This window comes from Acipenser ruthenus, chromosome 24, assembly GCF_902713425.1.
Source record: "Acipenser ruthenus chromosome 24, fAciRut3.2 maternal haplotype, whole genome shotgun sequence".
NCBI classification, from domain to species: domain Eukaryota; kingdom Metazoa; phylum Chordata; class Actinopteri; order Acipenseriformes; family Acipenseridae; genus Acipenser; species Acipenser ruthenus.
In genome coordinates this window covers 23,467,479-23,488,169 of record NC_081212.1, presented here as the reverse complement: position 1 = coordinate 23,488,169, position 20,691 = coordinate 23,467,479, and the positions used below count along the sequence as shown (strand labels likewise).

Below are 20,691 nucleotides of genomic sequence, written 5' to 3'. Positions count from 1 at the left end.
TCCTGTGTATTCAATGAAACCCTTCTTTTGAACTGTGGAAAATACTCAGATTTTTAATAGTCCTTCAGCAGTTAAAACCAAATCCAAAACCCACTGAGTATTCCATGTGTAATTTTTAAGATGATTTATTATTTATTTATTTATTTATTTCTTAGCAGACGTCCTTATCCTGGGCGATATGCGACTTATAGTTGTTACAAAGTATCACATTACAGATAACAGCAGTTCTAGAATACAATACAAGTGATAATACACCTTGTACTTACGCTTAATGGAAAGATGAAATCAGTTACACTGATCTAGCAGTAATACATTGCGTGCCAGTAGGAACCCATGCTGGTCTGGGTCAAGGGACTGTTTTGTGTCTAAATAACATGCAAGCACAGTAAGACTGCAATGCAAGTGAGCAACAGCTGTCTACAAGCTGTCCCATACACCCCTTCTCTGTGGAGTAGATCTCATGGATTACATGGTTCATTATTTTATCTTTAAGCTGCTTGTCCAGAACTTTCCGTCGTCGTTGCGTCCTGCCAAGGTGCTGTCAAACACGTCCTGTCCTCCAGAAGACAGAGGGACGCCAGCAAAGTGGACATTCGCTTGAAACAGAAGGCATTGCAAGCGATTTCCAAAGAGCGGCCGCGCTCCTTGGTGGACATTAAGACATACAAAGACACCAAAATACTGGTGGCAAAATTTCTCGAACACTCCAGCTGCAATCTACCTCCTGAAGTCCAGCATGTGGTCAACAGCATCAAATGTGTCATCAAGACAGATGAGCGACACATGGAGGAAGCTATCTTCAGTGCCAATGTCATTGACCAGGTGAGCAGAGAAACACAAACTAAACAGACTTTGTTTGATTTACAGCCAGTTTCCTGTTTAGCAGTATACTGTATAGAGTACAGTGGTACACATAAGAAATGACACCCTGTGGTTTGAGAATGTGCTGATCCTTCTTAAATACTAAATCACCCTTATGTGACATGCCGTATTCATTGTATCTTTATTAAAATGATTTACACACGAGGGTTAAAACATGAAACCAGAATGAACATTTACTGCATGGGAATGATATTGAAATGAAGAGAGGATTTTAATACTCAGGCACCACTGTATACAATGCATTTACGTGATATAGTTAGACTGTCTATGTTGATTCAGTGTTGAGTCAGTTAGTATTAGAAGGCACAACCTGGTTCTATTTTTTATTCTGGCTTGCAGACACGGTCTTTTTAGAACAGTGGCATCTGTTTTATAAATTTTGAAAGCTGCATAGGTCAGTCTTCCCTGCTGTGAAGTGAGCACCTCTTCTGTTTCCATTTGTCCTTTTCAGCCTTGAATAACTTTAACCAAATGGCTGTCCATTTTAATAAAACATTTTCGATTGGAAGGAAGACTACATAACAATGACTGCATTGATTCAGTGTGGATGTAGTCTGCTTCAAATCCATTTGTGATAATGTGCTTTTACACACAGGTCTATGCAGCAGCTAGACAGACATGTTCAACTATTTAAAAACCCAGACCTCTATCCAGGCCAAGGAAAGAGAACTCCACTCAAAAGAGCAGAGCACTGAACTATTATCTTAATGTCCATTTGTGTTTATTTCTTTAGTTGAAGACACTGAAATTTAATTAGGTTATCCTTGGATAGTCGTTCTGTAAATTTACTTGGGGATGAAATAGTTACTGCTATCCAACTGTTTGGTCAAGTTAATGCTGCAAGAATATAATTTGTTGGAATAACTTGTGGAAAAAATATGTTTTTCTTAGGCAATTAAACTACAATAGGCTAAGGATAAACTTTAACAAACAGAAGCCCATGGTTTTATAATGTGAAACCTCATGCTGCTTTCTCTGTAATTAACTACAAAACACCTTACACAAAACTCCTTTGTATACATTTCTTGAGATCTTTAATCTCCAGTAGAAGGCTTAAGTACCCTGGGTTTTGATCAGCAAGACAACATCTTTTAAATGTTTTTAAAAGAGTTTATTTAGATTTGCTGTTTTTTTTTTTTGGTTTGTTGGTTTTTTTAACCTATGTCTCTTCATGCTCAAAAACAGGTGATCACCAACTCCCAGCAGAATGTGAAGAGCCCACGGAAACGTCTCCAGCAGGACCTGCACCTCCAGAGCTGTGGGGACCTGAGCTCCCCCTCCTCCAGCCTGCGGAGGAGCTGTGTGCAGAGACCTGTGGACGAGGACCGGCCACACAGCCTCATCGGGGTGTGCAGGGAAACCATCCTCTGACACACCAGCCTTCAAACACATGCCAACCAGGATTCTACAGTGCAGTCCATGGAGGCTCCGTGCTCACTGCTACAGTGAACAAACTCCATTCTAATTAGTATTGTTATTATTATTATTATTATTTCATTTTTTTAAAGACAAAATGAATGTCTTCTTCAGGGTTCCATTTTTAAACTGACAGGTATTTACAATTACAGTAAATACTGTACATCCAAGAGACTGCACCAGTTCAGTTCAGCTGAGACAAAGGGATATCTTCATCTTCAAATCTTGGCTTTTGTTTTCCACCAAACTGTGAATCTGCCTACAATTGGAAAGTCCGCAATGCATTAATCTCTGTCATTCTCTTACTGCAACTGGAAAGAGCTTGTATGATATGTGGAACAGCACAGTATTTTAAATGCCAAGACAAGGCATTTAATGAACAGTGGCTACAGCTTTAAGAAGTTGTATTATTTAAACTTACCTCAGTGTGTTTCAATTCTTATCAGTGTTCTAATAAAAAGTATCATTATTTTTTCTTCTCATTGCGTCGTTGGCTGTTCATAGATTTATAATTTATTTTGCCATCATGTTGTGTTAAAGTATTTAAGTGAAGAATACAAACCCTCACTGTGGTTGGTGTTTTCTGAACAGCCTGCATACACCCAAGTGTTAAGGAAATGAGAAACCAGCATTGTTCCCTTTTGAGTTAGTTGTATTTGCTTTTAGGAAACGGACCACTACTCCAGTATGACCAGCCAGAGTTCAAATAAGTGGATTCTTTCAAGGAACATTATCATAGAACTACTGTAGTATCTAATGACTACAGAAATAACAATGCAAAGAGGCATTTGAAAGCAAACTATTACAATACATGCAATACTGGATGGATTGTAGCAGCAACAGGGAAGGGGAGATTTATTGATATATAAACAGATTTCTTATTAACTTAAAAACCGAAAATGTCACTTAACCCCCATTTTTTTGTAGCAAATAGCCAAGCCATAAAGTTACAAAGAATAGTCAATCCTCACTTCCAGAAGCTTCAAAAGCATTTTGTGGACAGAGAGGGCATTTCCCATACCACACTGAATGAGGCAAGTGCAGGAACAATCTCTGGGAAGAACACCACAATGCTGGTTATAAATGCAAGTTATTGTTCCAAGTAGTTCTGAGCTTTATCCCATTAAAATAGTTTTACTATCTTCAAAACCCTGTAAAACTACTAGAACACCACAAGACGGACAGTTTAAAAGGTAAGATTTATTATTTTTATTCCCCCAAGGATGACTTTGTTCTGTCTTTAGCTGCATGCAACGGGTAGTTGATTATTATTTTTTTAGTACAGTAAATTTGAAAGCCCTACTGAACAGTAAGGCTTCTTCAGTCACAGTGCAAATCCCCCCCCCCTCCCCCCCTCCCCCCCTCCCCCCTCCCCCCTCCAAGGCTGTGACCCAACTCAAGACAAACAAATGTTACGATCAACTAACACTTAATCCCTTAATGGGTCCAATACCTAACACAGTATGTATTATTTACACATATGCTAATACTGCTGATAGTTATGAATACACCTGAAACACTGTACATTCACAACAACATTCAAACTGATATTCTGGTCATTAAAGGGGGCTAAAATTGGGAGACAGAGCTGTAATTCACAATGTAAAAAAAAAAAAATTAAATTATTTTTATACTAAAAAGCTAAATTTAGATTTAGGCTATTTTTATTTTTGGTTTAAATTATTTGCTGAAGGGCACTTTGCTTTATAAAGGTGCAAGTAGAGGGGAGATAATTGGTAAAGGTAAACCATTGTTTACTTGTCTGTTATTTTATAAAACACAATTCTAAATACCATGGTGAATCCTAAAAAAAAAAAAAAAAAAGGATTTGAAATACAAGCTCTGTTTTTGTTGGCATGACCTCTTTGGACCTCTGTTACACAGACACACAGTAGATCTTTCACCTCGATGGTCATTGCCAGCTGCACGCTGTACCCCACACGTTTGTGTGGGTCTTGCTACGTGGCATTTAGCAGTTCAAACAATATCGGGACGTTAATGCTGTGACTTCTAACATGGCTCTATACCCTCCTCACAGGCCTACAAATGGCCTAAAATTAGTCAAACCGGGTATTTAAACTGTACCGTCCTTTCAATCCATTTCTAACGCAGACACATGCCACCACATATTAGCTTTGCTGCCATACAGCCGTATTATTTTTTATGAACGCTATGATTTAGTTTTTTCAAAGGCAATGTGTTGCAATGCACTAATGCTACTTTTAAATGTTTATCAATTCTTACCAGAGAATCCAGAAGGGGCTTGAGGAGCTGAAGGCTATGAAACTCTGAACTTGAAACCCTCCCTGCCCCAATCCTAGCAAGGATTTCACACTCTCACACCGGTACTTGCTGGTATTCAATCAATATTTACATCCTACACAGAACTTTTCTATAAATACTCTTACTGCTGAAAAGAAAAACATATATACTAATATATAAATATAAAATTAAACTCCATTCATACTAGACAATCAAGTCCTCCTTCATGTGACCAGATGTACATCCAACACACAACAGCACAAATAAATAACTATCCATTTCACCAGCCTTTCATGAGACTTTTTGTTTGTTTGTTTATACTGGGAAATTTGTAAAGTGTTAGTGTCTATGAAAAGGTGTCAGCACTAAATGAAGACTGGCATCCCTTTTGGCAAAAAAAACAATGGCTGGGCAATCTTAATTCAGGACTCGCAAGTCCTCTGGAGTTCTTCTAGTGCTTTAAGTCCTCCGCTTTATTTACCGTAATTTCTTCCAGGTACGCAGAGCCGCTGCTTGATGTGGTTTCCCTTGTAGACAATGTATCTTCATGCTAGATGTATATTGGAGTCTCTTGCCCTGTCAGGAGCCTGAACATGGCTGCTGGCATGGTCTTCATGTGGATCTATTGATCAACCAACAACAATTAGATTAACAGACCTTCATACTGCACAGTCAGAACCAGGACAGATCACAGGGTTTCCTTCTGTTTATATTGTGCCGAGTGGGATTTCTATACAGCACACACACACACACGCCACCCAGTGGCTGGATGTTGTCATTTCTGAAGACAGACAACATGGTTTCTGCTATCCATGTTGTGAAACAATAGCTGAACCTATTACCTAAACTTCCCTGCACATAACTCACATTGATGCTAACTCCCCCAAGAAGTGCTTACCTCCCCCACAGAGTTAGACAAGGCCTGCACTATCTTCTCATGCGCAGTCGCCACCACGCTCTGCCCGTTGATCTCAATGATGCGGTGTCCGACCCGCACCCCTCCTCGCTCGGCTATTCCACCTCTCATCAGGCTGCAGATCTATCAATAATTCAATCAGGACATTTATTAACAAGAAGCAGCACAGAAGGCACTCCTGCTTTCCGTTCCATTTATTTATTTTAACCAGGGATCGAAAGCCACTCCATTTCAGAGAGGTATTCCCAGAGCAGAAGTAAATTGGAATCGAGCGATTACATTATTATCATCATCATCATCATCATCATCACAGACGTGTCTTCAATCTGAAAAGTTTACATAGTAATTTAAAAGACCATTTTGAATTATTCAGCACAACAGACCCAATCAGTTCAGTGTAATGGCACTGAAGTGCTGCAACCCTGAGGTCTTAGTACTAGATGGATACACACATTTGTTACAGTAGGTCGATATGCATTAGTCTTTGTGGCTGAAAGGTGTCAAGAAGCACTTTTATTGATGATCAAGAAAATGTGAAGTGAAATTTATGATTTCGTAATGCAAGACTATACACAGTTTACTCAACTGATCCAAATTAAAATTTAGGATGGTCTTCAAGTAATGGGTTGCCTTTTTTGATAACCTGGCCCTGTTGAGCATAATAAAAGTAGTGTTAACTTTTATGTAATTGCCTTGAAAATAAGAGTGCATTGAAGCAAATTAAAGCGGCAGTTCATTTCAGCCAATGCTTAAGGGAGATTAAAGTAATTGCATTTGAACAGCTAAACCAATTTACGCTGTAATAAACCCTGTGCTAATGTGATTTTTAGAGAAAGATTGTTACTCTAAAAGGTTACTTTTCTATTTTCCCTCTCTCGAGTGGCCTACTGTAGCTGCATAGTGTGAAACCCGGGTCCCAGTGACCCACCTCAGGATGTGGGTTGGCATGCTTTGGCACGGGCTGAGCAAGACAAAATGCTTGACAGCTGTTCGTGAGCCGATGCGCTAACAAACAGCCATGCCTGCGTGAAAGTTTCGCTTCCACAAGGAACGTTTCTGTTTTTTGCCATATTTTTGTTGATTGAGACACAGCATGAGCCAGATTGCAACAGAGATGTAGATACATTTGTTCTAACCAACATATGGGCCGACGGTTCAATCCAGAGAAGTTTGGATGGAAGCGTCTGTAACAAGCTGCTTCCGGGGCATTGATACGCGTATTGTTTACTTGCGTCTGTCACCCAGGTCAACCGTGCTTTATCAAACGCAGTGTGATATCGCGTACCCAACCCGCACGACACCGGGTCCTGACCCGGGTAGGTTCTGACCCGGGTAGAGCATGCCAGTGTGAAAGGGGCTTTAGATTGCTATAAAGCAACACTGTCATTAGGAAAATTATACTACTTATATTATCCATGGGGACCCCTTTTATAGATTTTTTTTTATCCTACAAATGAAATAAAATGAATAGCTGCTAGATTTAGACTAACAGTAAATATTGAAAACTATTTACTTCATTATCTCAGAGCAAGTGGATAACAGATTAATTACTTATACATTCCATATGATATGGTCTTCTACACTACCATTCAATAAATATGTACTTTTACATTTCAATTAATTGACTTCAAGCTAACTTTGAATGACTGCCATGCTACTCGCCCATATCTGGTCTGAATCAACCTTTTAATTAAGCCATTTGTAACATTGATCATTGGTCTTATTTCAGGTGCTTGCCAATGGGTAAAGTGTGTTAGATCTATGTTAATGATTTGTTATCATGCTCAAACTAAGTAGCCTGAGTTGCAAGAAACAGAAAACAGAAACAAGTTTAAGGTACTTTATCTTCCTCAATAAATGTAGTAGTGCTGCCACTTTGTAAAGCTTCAACACAGAAGGTTATAAACGCAAGCAAGGATTTCATTCCTCACTCACACACAAACAACACAGGAAACTTGGAGAAACTGCTCCAGACCCAGGAGGTTCAAGCTCATGCTTTAAACAGGATCAATATTTCAGTAGCCCTGTTGAACTGAGTTTTAAAGCTTTTGGACAATAAGGAATAGAAATCCAAAACCAGAACACGCGTCACTGGACTGGAGTCAATTTGTCTTTCAAATGCTCAACCTGCATCATTATTTTTATTAAGATGTCTGAGTAAGACCAGTTGAGACCAAAGACCAGCAACTGCACTGCAAAACCAAGAAAATATTACAATTACATACAAACTGTAAAACAGACGTCAGGGAGTGGAGCTAGAATTGACAATAATTCAGTTGCAGTTTGGAACCAAAGGGCAAATAATTAATATATGAATATTCTGTCTCATTCAATTTAGGCAGTTTAATATAAGCCAGAATAATTTGCTTTAAAAACAATCAAGGCAACCTTGAATTCAGTCAACATTTGTAATTTTATGTCTAAGTCTCCCAGAGAAAGTTTCTTAATTAGAGCTAGTCGGTTTAGGATGAATGTCATATAGGGTTAGTTCATTTGTTTAGCAATATAATTTTATACTGAAATATTGATTTGTATTGTTTTTATTCCCTGTTTTTTATATATGTGTTTGGTTGATCATTTCTAGTGTGTTTTTCTTTTAACTATAAAAAAAAAAACCACTAGAGGGAGCAAGAGCTCCATACAATCAATTTTGTGTGTCCTGTTGGTGGACAGTCAATGAAATAAAACGGGATGTTTATAGCTGTTCGTAGTACAATATATTCCAAAATTCTAAATGACAACAATAAAGCTTTTGCTATAGAAATGCTTTACTGTTGCAAACGGAATTTGATGCTAATTCATGGCTGTTGGATTGCATGCCTGCCTGTGTCCTTTTTTCTTTTAAACACTTCAATAAAAATAAGAACAGCTGCAGGCTGTGTGATAACAGATCAGCTGGTATTAAGAAGCACATTGGATTTGAAATACCAACACAGTGTTTCTTGGACTCCTGTGAAGACAAGAAAGTAATACAAAAAGGAAGCAGTGTGGTCTAGTGGTTAAAGAAACAGGCTTGTAAGCAGGAGGTCCCCGGTTCAAATCCGAGCTCAGCCACTGACTCATTGTGTGACCCTGAGCAAGTTACTTAACCTCCTTGTGTCTTTCGGGTGAGACGTTGTTGTAAGTGACTCTGCAGCTGATGCATAGTTCACACACCCTAGTCTCTGTAAGTTGCCTTGGATAAATGTGTCTACTAAATAAACAAATAATAAAAAAAATAAAATTAAAAAAAAAAACACACCAAAAAAGGTTTAAAAAAAAAAATCACATTTAAAATGTACCATGGAAAATCTGCAGTGGGGTTTCATCAGTTTTATCACAGTATACCTAAACACACGTTTATCCTGGATAATATACTTTAAGTGTTAACTTCAACCATCTACCTGTATCCACTCATCTTCAACGGAGTAAAGACTGTTGTGAATGCCACTAATATGTATACTTACAATGCCATTCTGTACACTGAATCCCAGCTGGTACTTGAGGTCTGGCCTCTTAATGAGGACGGTGGTGACCGGGGGGCAGCTGACAATGTTGAGCTTCACCTGGATCTGGTTCTTCAAACCCTATCAAGGGATATTAAGAGAGAGTGCTGATTACAACATAAAATGCTACGCCTATCAAACACTAGGATAGAAAGCACTGCTCCGCAATTATATCCAGTCATCCGTTCATTACAGCCACATTCGGGAGGCTGTGGTCCAGTGGTTAAAGAAAAGGGCTTGTAACCAGGAGGTCTCCGGTTCAAATCCCACCTCAGCCACTGACTCATTGTGTGACCCTGAGCAAGTCACTTAACCTCCTTGTGCTCCGTCTTTCGGGGGAGACGTAATTGTAAGTGACTCTGTAGCTGATGCATAGTTCACACACCCTAGTCTCTGTAAGTCGTCGTGGATAAAGGCGTCTGCTAAATAAACAAATAATAACAATAATAATTCGTAAAACAGAGTGAAAAGTGATAAACTCGCCAGCTAATTAAATATTCACTCGCAACAGAATCGTCAACAATCATGCTGGGCACAACTGCTACTATTGCACATTTCTGAGATCATTTTTAACACGCTGGGTTATTTAAAGAATGTTCTTTTAGGCTTTTATGCCTTAAATAAAATAGTTTTGTACGCAAGTAACCTTTATGCCTTGGTTTAAAGAAACCAACAACTGCCTGGAACATTTTAATGAATACCAAACACAATGAATCAATTTAAACAGACTTTTATATAACAAAACGTATTAGGGCCCGCTGTCGTCAAAAAGGTATCAAGTTCTGAAATAATACACACACACACATACCCCTTAACCATCCACATACCTTGATTATCCCCTGACAAGTGGCGAGCGGAAGTCCAACCAAACTGGTGCCGTTAATAGACATGATCTGGTCTCCAATGCTGAGCTTGCCTGACCGCGCGGCTGGTCCTGCGTTCATCATGTTGGCCAGGATTACTGTGGGCAGGATGGAGCCCCAGCCTGACTCCACAATCACCACCCCCAAGATCTCCCCCTTCTGCTTCTCCAGCTCCAGCTGCAGGGTAGCCAAGTCGGGGGGCTTAACAAACATTTACTAAACGCTACTTAGTATCTCAATAAAAAAAATAAAAAAAAACTTGTAAGGCAATATGTCTATGTATGGGGTCTCCACCCACATGGCTGCACTATGGCAGTCACATTAGGTCTGAGGTTTTTCATTAATATGCTCAGAGTGAATGCTTTATACAACCGCAGTTCATATCAGTTGTGTGTTTTAATACCCTGGATGATTTTTTTTTTAATTATAAAAACAGGGTTGTTAACAGGTCCACTGATTGTCTTGTTCACCTGGGATACTTGTCAACCAAATGGTTAGAGCTGGTGTGTTATTGTGAATGCATTTCAAATGGTTAGAGCTGGTGTGTTATTGTGAATGCATTTCAAATGGTTAGAGCTGGTGTGTTATTGTGAATGCATTTCAAATGGTTAGAGCTGGTGTGTTATTGTGAATGCATTTCAAATGGTTAGAGCTGATGTGTTATTTTGAATGCATTTCAAATGGTTAGAGCTGGTGTGTTATTGTGAATGCATTTCAAATGGTTAGAGCTGGTGTGTTATTGTGAATGCATTTCAAATGGTTAGAGCTGGTGTGTTATTGTGAATGCATTTCAAATGGTTAGAGCTGGTGTGTTATTGTGAATGCATTTCAAATGGTTAGAGCTGGTGTGTTATTGTGAATGCATTTCAAATGGTTAGAGCTGGTGTGTTATTGTGAATGCATTTCAAATGGTTAGAGCTGATGTGTTATTTTGAATGCATTTCAAATGGTTAGAGCTGGTGTGTTATTGTGAATGCATTTCAAATGGTTAGAGCTGGTGTGTTATTGTGAATGCATTTCAAATGGTTAGAGCTGGTGTGTTATTGTGAATGCATTTCAAATGGTTAGAGCTGGTGTGTTATTGTAAATGCATTTCAAATGGTTAGAGCTGGTGTGTTATTGTGAATGCATTTCAAATGGTTAGAGCTGGTGTGTTATTGTAAATGCATTTCAAATGGTTAGCGCTGATGTGTTATTTTGAATGCATTTCCTTTTTTTTTTTTTTGCAACATTCAGTGCTCTAACACCAACATGTTTTTTCCCTCCCCGTTCAGTTTCATTTTTGGATAACTACAGTGGGTTAAAGAACTCTAACCTCTTTGCAGTTCTCAGAGTTTGAGAAATGGATAAGGTCATCATTATACATCTCCTGTGTGTTAATGATGTCGCTGTATTCTTTCTGGCTGAGGTCCTCAGGGTTGATCCCATTGGCTCTCAGGAACTCTTGGTAGGCTACGCTGAATGCCTGCCCAATGGACTGAGCTATAAGTTGTGCCTGTGGGTGGGAAACAAGTATGTTAGGCTGGAAAATAATCCATGTAAAGAAACAACCTAAAGGTAAAAACTTCCAGATGGCCAAACTAAATTTAGAGCACTGAAATAATGTGACAATTCATTTGGTTGCACTTTATCAATTTAATGAGTGTGAATAGCGCCTTGAAGCATAGCTGACTCTTCAAACCAGAAAAGTGACATTTTCTTAATAGAGATACAATGTAGGATTAACAGGAATATGCATTTGATGTTAACCTCATACATACATTAAAAAACACAGTCACCCAACTTTAATAGTCAGAATTTGTGTATTGTGTTTTCGATCTTGAATGACAAGCCATGATGTCCTGATGCAAAAGACCTGTTAGTCATCCAGTTTCACAAAACTCAATGTGAGGTCCTCTCCAGTGAGCCAGTCTTAAAGACGGTCAACATGTTGTAAATAAAATGAACACTCGAGCTGGAATTTCGATTTTGTTTCTACTCATTACAAGGTAAATCAAAGCAAAGCAAAACCTGTAGCAAGAGGATATGCAAATACAAAAGGTTTAGTGAAGCCTTGTTGAAGTTTTCAAACTTAAATCAACAAGCTGGAAGGATTGATTAAAACCAAGCCGCATACAAAAGCTGTACAGCTGTGTATTGACTCAAATATAGACACTGACTCATCAGGCATTATACATAACTGCATCGAATGAGATTGATCTAAAAGAGGACGGTGGTTCTGTGTGGAAACAGTAGATTTGTACCCAGTCCAGAGAAAGGATTAGACCAGAAGCTCTTGGACTCGTCTCACAACACAACAGACCCTGCACACAGGCTACATATTCTTCACTAAGATAGGGAAAGGAACCGACATTTATGAAGCTTCGAATTTATCCACACATGGGGCCTTACAATGCTTTACAAGAACTGCACAGCTGAGTCTGTGAGCAGAAATCTTTAGAATGAAATACTGCTTCCGTTTGGCGTCTACAAACCACACGGCAGATTGCGTGCGTGTTTTACTGAGAAGTGGTTTCGGTAGAGGTAACATTAGACCACTAAAAATCTGAAGATATTGTGCAAAAAGCCCAAGTGTTTTATCTAGCTCTTAAAATGTAATGCCTGGAATGTGTTATAATTTGAAGGCCTGATGTAGCTGGGGACACATGACCAGACCATTAAGGAGATTCAGTTAGACTAGGATAGCTTTCAACTTTATGTAGTTCTGCACAGAGATGAATAAACAGAACCTGGGGTCTTTTAAATAAAAAAAACCCTTGAATACATGAACACTGAATACAATATGTTTAGGATAGGAGACACTTTTTTTGCACAGAGTGATGAGGGTAATGAACCAATCCAAGCTGTTGATGCTGAATCACTGGGATCCTATAGGACCCAACTTGACTATCAACTAGGAACCAGACCAGCATTAATGGACCAAATGGCTTCCTCCTGTGTGTACAGTTTACGTTCTTATGATATCCTAACCCTTCTGTAGCCCTTTAGTTCCTATCGAGAGATTTTTTTATAAAGCCAAGGACTAGAACTATAGTGAGGACTTTTAACAACCTACTGCATTAGCCCACATGTTTCAGCTCCTGAAGGTACAACAGTGAAGCCTGAGAACTCTGGGTGCCTGGTTTCTAATAGAAGGGCTTCCTATACTTACGTCCTCAGACTCAAAGACGTGGCAGATCATCTTGTACTGCTTCTTGCTCTCCTGCGCGCCGGGGGTGGTCTCAATGCAGTCCTGAGAGGCGGTGCGAGGCATGCGGCGTCTGGCCATCAGAACCACGATGTTGCCGATGTCTGCGATGTAGGAGATGGTGCGCAGAGCATTGTCCATCATGGTCTCCTGCACAGAAGCAAAACAGTACAGAAAAAAATCAATCAATGAACAAACTGATCTGGATTCACAAAACTAGGGAGGGGGGTTATTAACAAAAAGCAGGCACGCACCGTACACCGTTCCCAAATAAATAATGCAATGTTTTCTTCTGCATGACAAAATCCATTATTAAATTTTTGTTGCCATTGGATCCGTCTGCAGGCTGGATGTGTACTGGAATCAGGTGTTTAGAATAGGGCAAATATGTAACATTCAAAACCCAAGTCTATGTACATGTAGATTTACATGGTGCATGATCACACTGCAATACAAACCTTCCGTCTGTGCTACAGGGTAGGAGTTTGATAGGACAGGGCTGGTTCTGGATTACTTTGAATTCAGACCCAGCAGCAGATGGAAACACGCTGGAAGCAGCACCTCCCAGCTGCTTGCCTCAGCATTACTTGCACTTAATGAATGCAGGGATATTGAGCCCATATTAATGTTTTCAAACCTTCCTAAATACATGCTCTTAAGACCTTGTACAATGCTGACACAACTTAAAATTCAAAGCATAGATCCAATTAATTTTCGTAATTACAGTCATACTTGATTCTGATTACGGTGATCCTCCGATTATGTTTTCACTCTGGGTGATGTAAACAAACTGTCAGCGTTTTCTTTTAACAGATTTGTTTACTCATCCACATCTATTACGTTTTAGTTCCATGTTCAGACAGTGCGATACCCCGGCCTCATTGTTATGAAGTTCCTGTCATTCAATTACCTCCAATGATTAAGAGAAGAGAGCTGAATAACACTGCATTGCAGTAGATGTGTCAGAGAAAGCTAGCTCCAGATAACCAGAACAGATCGGAGGAAATAGTACTGTGCCTCGCAGGCCCCATTTAAAAGGCAGTGCATGACCAAGGGTGAGAAGACTGTGTAATACTGCACTGTAAGTGACTGTTTGAAAGCAGCTGGTCTGACCAACACACACACACACACACTCAAATTCAACCACATGCATTAGCATCTGTAAAGATGATGCTATATATATTTGCTATAAGCCACTCTCTTAACAAGCAAAACAAAAAGTGTCATTCATATAAAACTACATTACATCCCTTGTTCTTTATTACACTGTATAACCCTTTGACTTCTAATACATTTGTAATTTGTAAAATTACAGACCGTGGTGGAACCTGACGATTTAAATGCAACTTACTGGCAATACCTGCTGCAGGTGGTTGATTCTGTTATTCAGCACAAATAGACCAAATACCACCGGGATGTGCTGTCATTTCAAATCTGATTTAGCAAAAAGGCTCTTGACACTGAAATTGCACTGTACTGTAGCTCTTTTTGGGGTCTATGCAAAGCAGGGCTATAATCAAAACTTGGGTGGATGGAAAAAACAAAACAAAAAAAAGATCACAGTATTTACACAGAATGGATAAAGATCAATATGTTCTTACAGAAAAAAAAAGATTAGATGGCTCTATTCACAAAACTGTTCTAAAGAATGGTTTTATTCAGCTGTTTAGAGAAGGATAGCAGTTCTGTCTCATTTTTCAGAGTGCTGTTTAACCTAGAATTATTCAGGAGGCAGAACCGCAACGTATTGCTAGAGTATAAATTAAAAGCAAACAGCAGAATGCACAGAACCGCCATATGATAGACAGATTTGACACGATCACCATTTCATTCCTTGATGCACAGAATGTTGTGAGTCAGCAGCACATTCGTTCTGAATGTCATTGGGTGTACCAAGCAGGGTTAAACCTTTAGAGCTGCAAGGGCTGTATAAAGTCATAAATAAATCCCTTGCACTGCTCTCGATGCCCTTCAGACATGTACAATGGCATACAGTCACACAATATTTCTTGTCCTTTTATTGCAGTCATATTTATGTTCCCAAAGCTTTCTGAAAAACACTTTGCCTGTAAAGAAAATCTCAGACCCATAACAATGGTCTTAGAAAGATGCCCAGCAACTGGCTAGAGGCCAGGCAACGGTCACAATGCATTCAAACATCAAGGCAGGGACGACAAATAGAAAGCTTTTCTGTGCCATAGAGAAAAGAATAACCTGTAGAGTATAGCAATAAAAAGTTTTTTTTTTTAATAAAAAACAATTATGTCAAATAGTTATATGGTTCACACAATTTGGTAGACTGACTTGAGCTTCAGGTTATTTTTTTTTTGTACTTTCTGCTTAAAAGTAATCATGATTATGAAAAAAAAAAACAAGAGGGGAATATTACTGTTAGTATTGTTTTCCCTGATTATACAAATGTATCTTAAATCTAATTCTACTGCTAATCTCCCACTATTGGAAAGTAATGCAGTGGACAGAAACAAAGTTCTAATTATTCCAACACGCTCTGTCCGGTGATCTGTGTGCAGATGGGGGTTTACCTGTGAGTCTGCATTCAGCACCTTGATCCGCTGGGTTGAGATAAACAGGTCCACCTCAGTGAGCGTCTGAGCATCACCTTCCGGGGTCTGAGAGGAAATGGAGAGGAAAACCATCAGAATATTGGAAATTAACATTGTGACTTGAACCCAAAAAGAATGGAGGATGGCAAAAATGGCTGAGACCTACACCTAACATCCCACAAAATTCTTTCTAAAGGACACCACGTGAATCAAATGCAAAGCAATGAAATGCTTCACAAGCCTTTAATTTGTAGAGATACAGAGCTTTAATAAACAACACACTGTTATTTTAAATGGGTAGTGTGTACTATATCACAGATACAGGCTTACATAAGGGCCTGTCAAATATGCACGTGCTCATCGGAACCACAACATAATAGTAGTTCCTTACAATTGTTATAAATTAAAAAAAAAAAAAGATTAATTTAGTTTTGTGTGCTGTGCATTCCTGGTGCTATGAATAACTCACACTGGTGGTTTCACTGAAGTAATGACTCCCAAGATACCCAGGTTATAAATAATACAATTGTTCATTAAGAATCACTGGCTTACATTGATGTTATTTCTACAGTACACGTTAACCTGTAAATGGTCTTAAGTAGTACTTACTAAAGAGGTGGTAGCACAAAAAAAAAAAAAACGAAACATCCTTTAAAAAAACAAACTACAAGCGCATGCAATAACAAAGAATTAGCCAATCTGACCTTGACTAGAATGATAAGTGGAAGACGGTACACGGGTGAGAATGACTGATGGAAAGTCTTTGAACCATTTTAGGCAGTTTGAGGAAGGGTCGCACATCCATGATGAAATAAACAAGTCTTTGCACACATTCTGGATATAAAAAACAAATATCCATCAGCACCCATATGGACACCAAAGCTCAAACAAAATGGTTCAAAGCTCAAATACAAAGAATGTCGGGAATTATGGAGAAGTAACTGTGGCCATTCGTTTTACACACCGCCTTCTTCTTGATTTTGGCTGCCTTCTGTACCCTCTGTGCAGCATTAAAACAGGAAACACGGCTGTCAGACTCAGGGACAACAAACACACGGGTCAAAAGCATGGCATACACAGGGCCGCCATCACTAGACCAGTGTGTCATCTATGAGAAGAACACTTGTAATTACTGATGGAGGAACTGTGTTGGGCAATAATCTGCAATTACTGGAACAGAATTGCTCTTTAAAACAAAAAACAATAATAATCATGCAGACGTACATCAATTCTGTATACCAAGGAGTCGTTAATATATGGATTTGTTTTTTATAATAAACAACAATCCATGAGTTGGGTAACACAATAGGGCAGAGTCATGCCATAACGAATGCCAGGTTTGGTCCCTGACCAGTTACAGGATAAATTACAGCCATGCATCTGTCCACTGTACACACTTAAAATGAATAATGATTTTCAGAATTATGCAAATCCTGAATAGCTATGGTGTCGGTCTATGAGCTGTTGAGACATAAATTCCCAAAGTCAAGTCAATATAACAAATAGTCTGCATGAAATACAGTACAAGTTAATCATTTCGCATGTAAGATCATATAGAGTATAAGATCCTCTGCAAAACGGAATCAACACGCCATCCTTTGAAGGCTAATTATACTAAATGTTAAAAGAAGTCTATTTACCCATTTTAAAACAGCAACGGTAGCACAATGTACACTGAAAAGGACATTATTAGAACAAAGCCAAACATGGCTCTCACTAGACCCTCCCCACACCCTCAGCCCAATTCTACAAGGACGGAATGCAATTACATCACTGTGACCATTACAATGACATCGTGTGGAGCAAAGTGGAATATTGCTTATGTACAGGTTAATCAAAAACAGACAAAAGAAGGTCACCGGGAGATCAATGCATTTGAACAGTGACATGGAATTTCCCACAATACCTGGATTCAAAATCATTTTGAGCTGAAGGCTGTAAACCGGTTACATGGGAATTACAGTGTACTCCAAGCAGCCTGTCCAAACCTGACAGTGATCTAAATTGACAAGGTAGAGGTGGAAAGGTTTTTCAATACACCGCAGGACCGCCGATTGGCTCTTAGGGTCAATGAGTAAAAAAAGAAAAAGGTCAAACTCATGTTTCTATATAATTGAGGTTGTCTCCTGTCATGCACAAATGTTGCTCAAAATGCAAGTACTGCATATATGGAGTTGGGGGATGTGTGTGTGTGTGTGTGGCTGTGTCTATCTGCGTCTGTGTGTGTGTGTGTGTGTAGTTCATCTGCTAGAAAACCAATTACGTGTATGTAATTATCTTTTTTTCCCAGCTTAATACATTTCCTAAATTACACTGATTGAATACCTACTCCCCAAGCCAGTACCAGAAATGTATTGAAAACATGAATAGATTTTGATTTGCAGTTATTCAATGCCATTCTATATACAGCACATATATTTTCATATTATGTAGATAAACTGGTAGAAGAGCCTGCACTATACAGACATATTTAATGCATGCAATACTGTAAAGCCATAAATATCTGCAAGCCTTATATTATGTGTTTTTTGGCTTTACAGTACAGGATACTATTGTAAAACACATTCTGTGTATGTGTTGGGACATGTAATTGAATTGTGTGTTTTAGTGAAATCTTAAAAGGAGTGCATCTGTTTCTTGTATTATTGAGTGCCAATAAGACAGCTTGCTCTTTTGACATCATAATGGATAGTTCTCTTTTGGTGCTTAATGCATAAGAAGCTGCACAAAACCAATAAGATTCACTCCCCCCACCCCCCTCCCAAGTTAAAAAAGGCCTGAAATGAATTTAAACAAAGGATTCTAAAAGCATATGCCAAAAGCAATTCCCATAATCACTGTTCACTCACTGATTTTTCCCCATTTGCTTAAAGCAGTCTCATGTACTATATGCTGAAATGCTGATCTAGTGTAATGCTTAGCATTAGTCTTATCCTATTTAGGGACTATGCACTGGAGGATGGATACCCCCCCCCCCTGCTGTGGAAGGGTAATAGCTTGCACCCATGCGCATTGCTTTTTTAACTGTTAGCTGAACTGATTACCTTTCTCTGAGGACTGATCTGTAAAACTACCTTTGTGATCCTGGACACAAGATGGTTGTTAACCACATCCAATGTGTAATTGGCTTTTATTGTTGGTCAATTCATTAGCGTAGACTGCAATTCTTTAAATAGAATGAGCTGTACTGCGCCATAGATAAACTGTTTGAGAAGTCTCAGAAGTGGAAACCACGGTACTATATAATAACGTGTCTATACAAAAAGTAGACCTGCTTTGTTAAAAAGATCCCCAAACTTTCCTTGAGTATTACCCTAAATCATCAATCTCACTCCAATTGAACTGACACTGCATTACCCATTAAATCATTTATGGGAAAAAAGTATCCTCTTTAAAGCCTTCCTTTGAAGACACTCAATACACTGTGCAGATGTAAGTGGTGAATTATTCTATTACCTAAACCCGTTAGGTGTTTGAGTGCAGCTGTCTGTCCAAGGCAATTACTTACTAGTGCCATCAAATTCAAAAGCCGTGCAGCTGTAAATTGAACTAATATTGAACATTTTTCTAAAATTCCTTGTTAAAAAAAAAAAAAAAGTAATTAATGGCATACCGGTATGTAATTGTTGTTGTACAGCAATTTTTTTCTTTACAAATATTTAACAAAAAAGGAATTTAAGGAAAATACAGTTGCAGTGCTTTTGAAATGGATGCCACCAGTAATTGTATCTTAAATCTAAATCTGAGCTACCAAAATATACTGCAGGCCAGGGCTGCATCCGCAGAATATATAGCATTCAGGTAATGAAAACAATTCAGTTATTATTATTATTATTATTATTATTATTATTATTATTATTATTATTATTATTATTTATTTCTTAGCAGACGCCCTTATCCAGGGCGACTTACAATTGTTACAAGATATTACATTATTTTTTACACATTATTTTTACATACAATTACCCATTTATACAGTTGGGTTTTTACTGGAGCAATCTGGGTAAAGTACCTTGCTCAAGGGTACAGCAGCAGTGTCCTCCACGGGGATTGAACCCACGACCCTCCGGTCAAGAGTCCAGAGCCCTAACCACTACTCCACACTGCTGCAAAAAATGCCAGTGACCTTTCAGAGCTTTGTTAAAAAAAAAAAAAAACGCATCTACCATGAGTACCATTAAAAGTGAGCAGGAGAGCAGACAAGCCAATGTATTAGCCAGGATTGCTTTACTGTGTTACAGTGGTCTAAAAAAAATAAGCACTATCACCAAGACCTGTCTGACAGCTAATCCTAGTTGAGTGTTACATTCAGGAATTGAGGCAGTTTTAGTGTTGCCATGGTTTCAGGGTCTTGGTGGCTGCTGAGGGACAAATTAATAGTCCTTGGTGCCTTGAAATACAGCCATCAAGTCAAGCTGCCATACATGTGGGTTCCAAGGACTGGGGTTTCTAGGCTTGTTTTTTTCTGACTGTGGTTTATTTGAATGCAGTCCTCTTTCCACAGTATTTGTATTATCAATCAATCAATCAATCAAATGTATTTTGTATAGCGCTTTCTCTCACAGAAAAGGGAAAAGAAAGGATTTGGAAAAGCAGCAACCAATCACTCCATTATAAATATGTTGTTTTTTTTGTTGACACACAGCCACGGAATATTAATAATTCACCAACATCAAAAAATGCACTGGAAAGATAACCAATGGTATATCAACTTGATTTAAAGGGTAATCTGATTTCTTTAATTAAAAGACTGGATCACACTAAACCACCTAATAGAACAGGACATGCCCTGAGGGATGCCATGCATAACTCTTTGATGAAGATATCACCATTTAAGATGCAAATGCATCTGCTGGTTATTTAGCATATGTTATTTTAAGCAGGTTATATTCCAACTGCTGTCAACTTTGCTTGAGGCACCTACTAAGCTGCTGTACTCCTATTCAATGCTGTGATCGTTCACAGCACTGGGGTCTAGAACTGGTTTAAAACTAAACGCGATGTCTCTCAAAATTACAGCATCGTTATCTGCAGAAGATAAATCGGTCCAGATAAATCTAGTGAGTGCATCTGTGAAGAGTTCTGTTTGCAAATTCAACCTAAAATATTTCTTAAT

At 38.7% G+C, this 20,691-nt stretch overlaps 2 protein-coding genes across 10 annotated transcripts in view; one reads left to right on the top strand and one right to left on the bottom strand.

The window, feature by feature from the left end:
- LOC117429707 (protein ENTREP2-like) overlaps positions 1-2,780 on the top strand; it is an 82,694-nt gene extending 79,914 nt beyond the window's left edge. For all 3 annotated transcript variants that reach the window (XM_058998796.1, XM_058998795.1, XM_058998797.1), the window contains 2 exons: positions 494-822; positions 2,068-2,780. In XM_058998796.1, the coding sequence (XP_058854779.1) occupies positions 494-822; positions 2,068-2,253 (515 nt within the window). In that variant the 3' untranslated portion in view covers positions 2,254-2,780. The remainder of the gene's footprint in view (positions 1-493; positions 823-2,067) is intronic.
- A 698-nt stretch (positions 2,781-3,478) lies between these two features.
- The window catches only part of LOC117429706 (amyloid-beta A4 precursor protein-binding family A member 2), a 61,162-nt gene continuing 43,949 nt past the window's right edge, over positions 3,479-20,691 (bottom strand). For 3 of the 7 annotated variants that reach the window (XM_058998788.1, XM_058998792.1, XM_058998789.1), the window contains 8 exons: positions 16,540-16,611; positions 15,555-15,641; positions 12,976-13,161; positions 11,140-11,319; positions 9,789-10,001; positions 8,923-9,042; positions 5,459-5,599; positions 3,479-5,182 (listed from right to left, as the gene is read on the bottom strand). In XM_058998788.1, coding sequence (XP_058854771.1) covers positions 5,111-5,182; positions 5,459-5,599; positions 8,923-9,042; positions 9,789-10,001; positions 11,140-11,319; positions 12,976-13,161; positions 15,555-15,641; positions 16,540-16,611 — 1,071 coding nt within the window. In that variant the 3' untranslated portion in view covers positions 3,479-5,110. The remainder of the gene's footprint in view (positions 5,183-5,458; positions 5,600-8,922; positions 9,043-9,788; positions 10,002-11,139; positions 11,320-12,975; positions 13,162-15,554; positions 15,642-16,539; positions 16,612-20,691) is intronic. The other 4 variants (XM_058998790.1, XM_058998793.1, XM_058998791.1 and 1 more) reach the window with 2 other exon arrangements.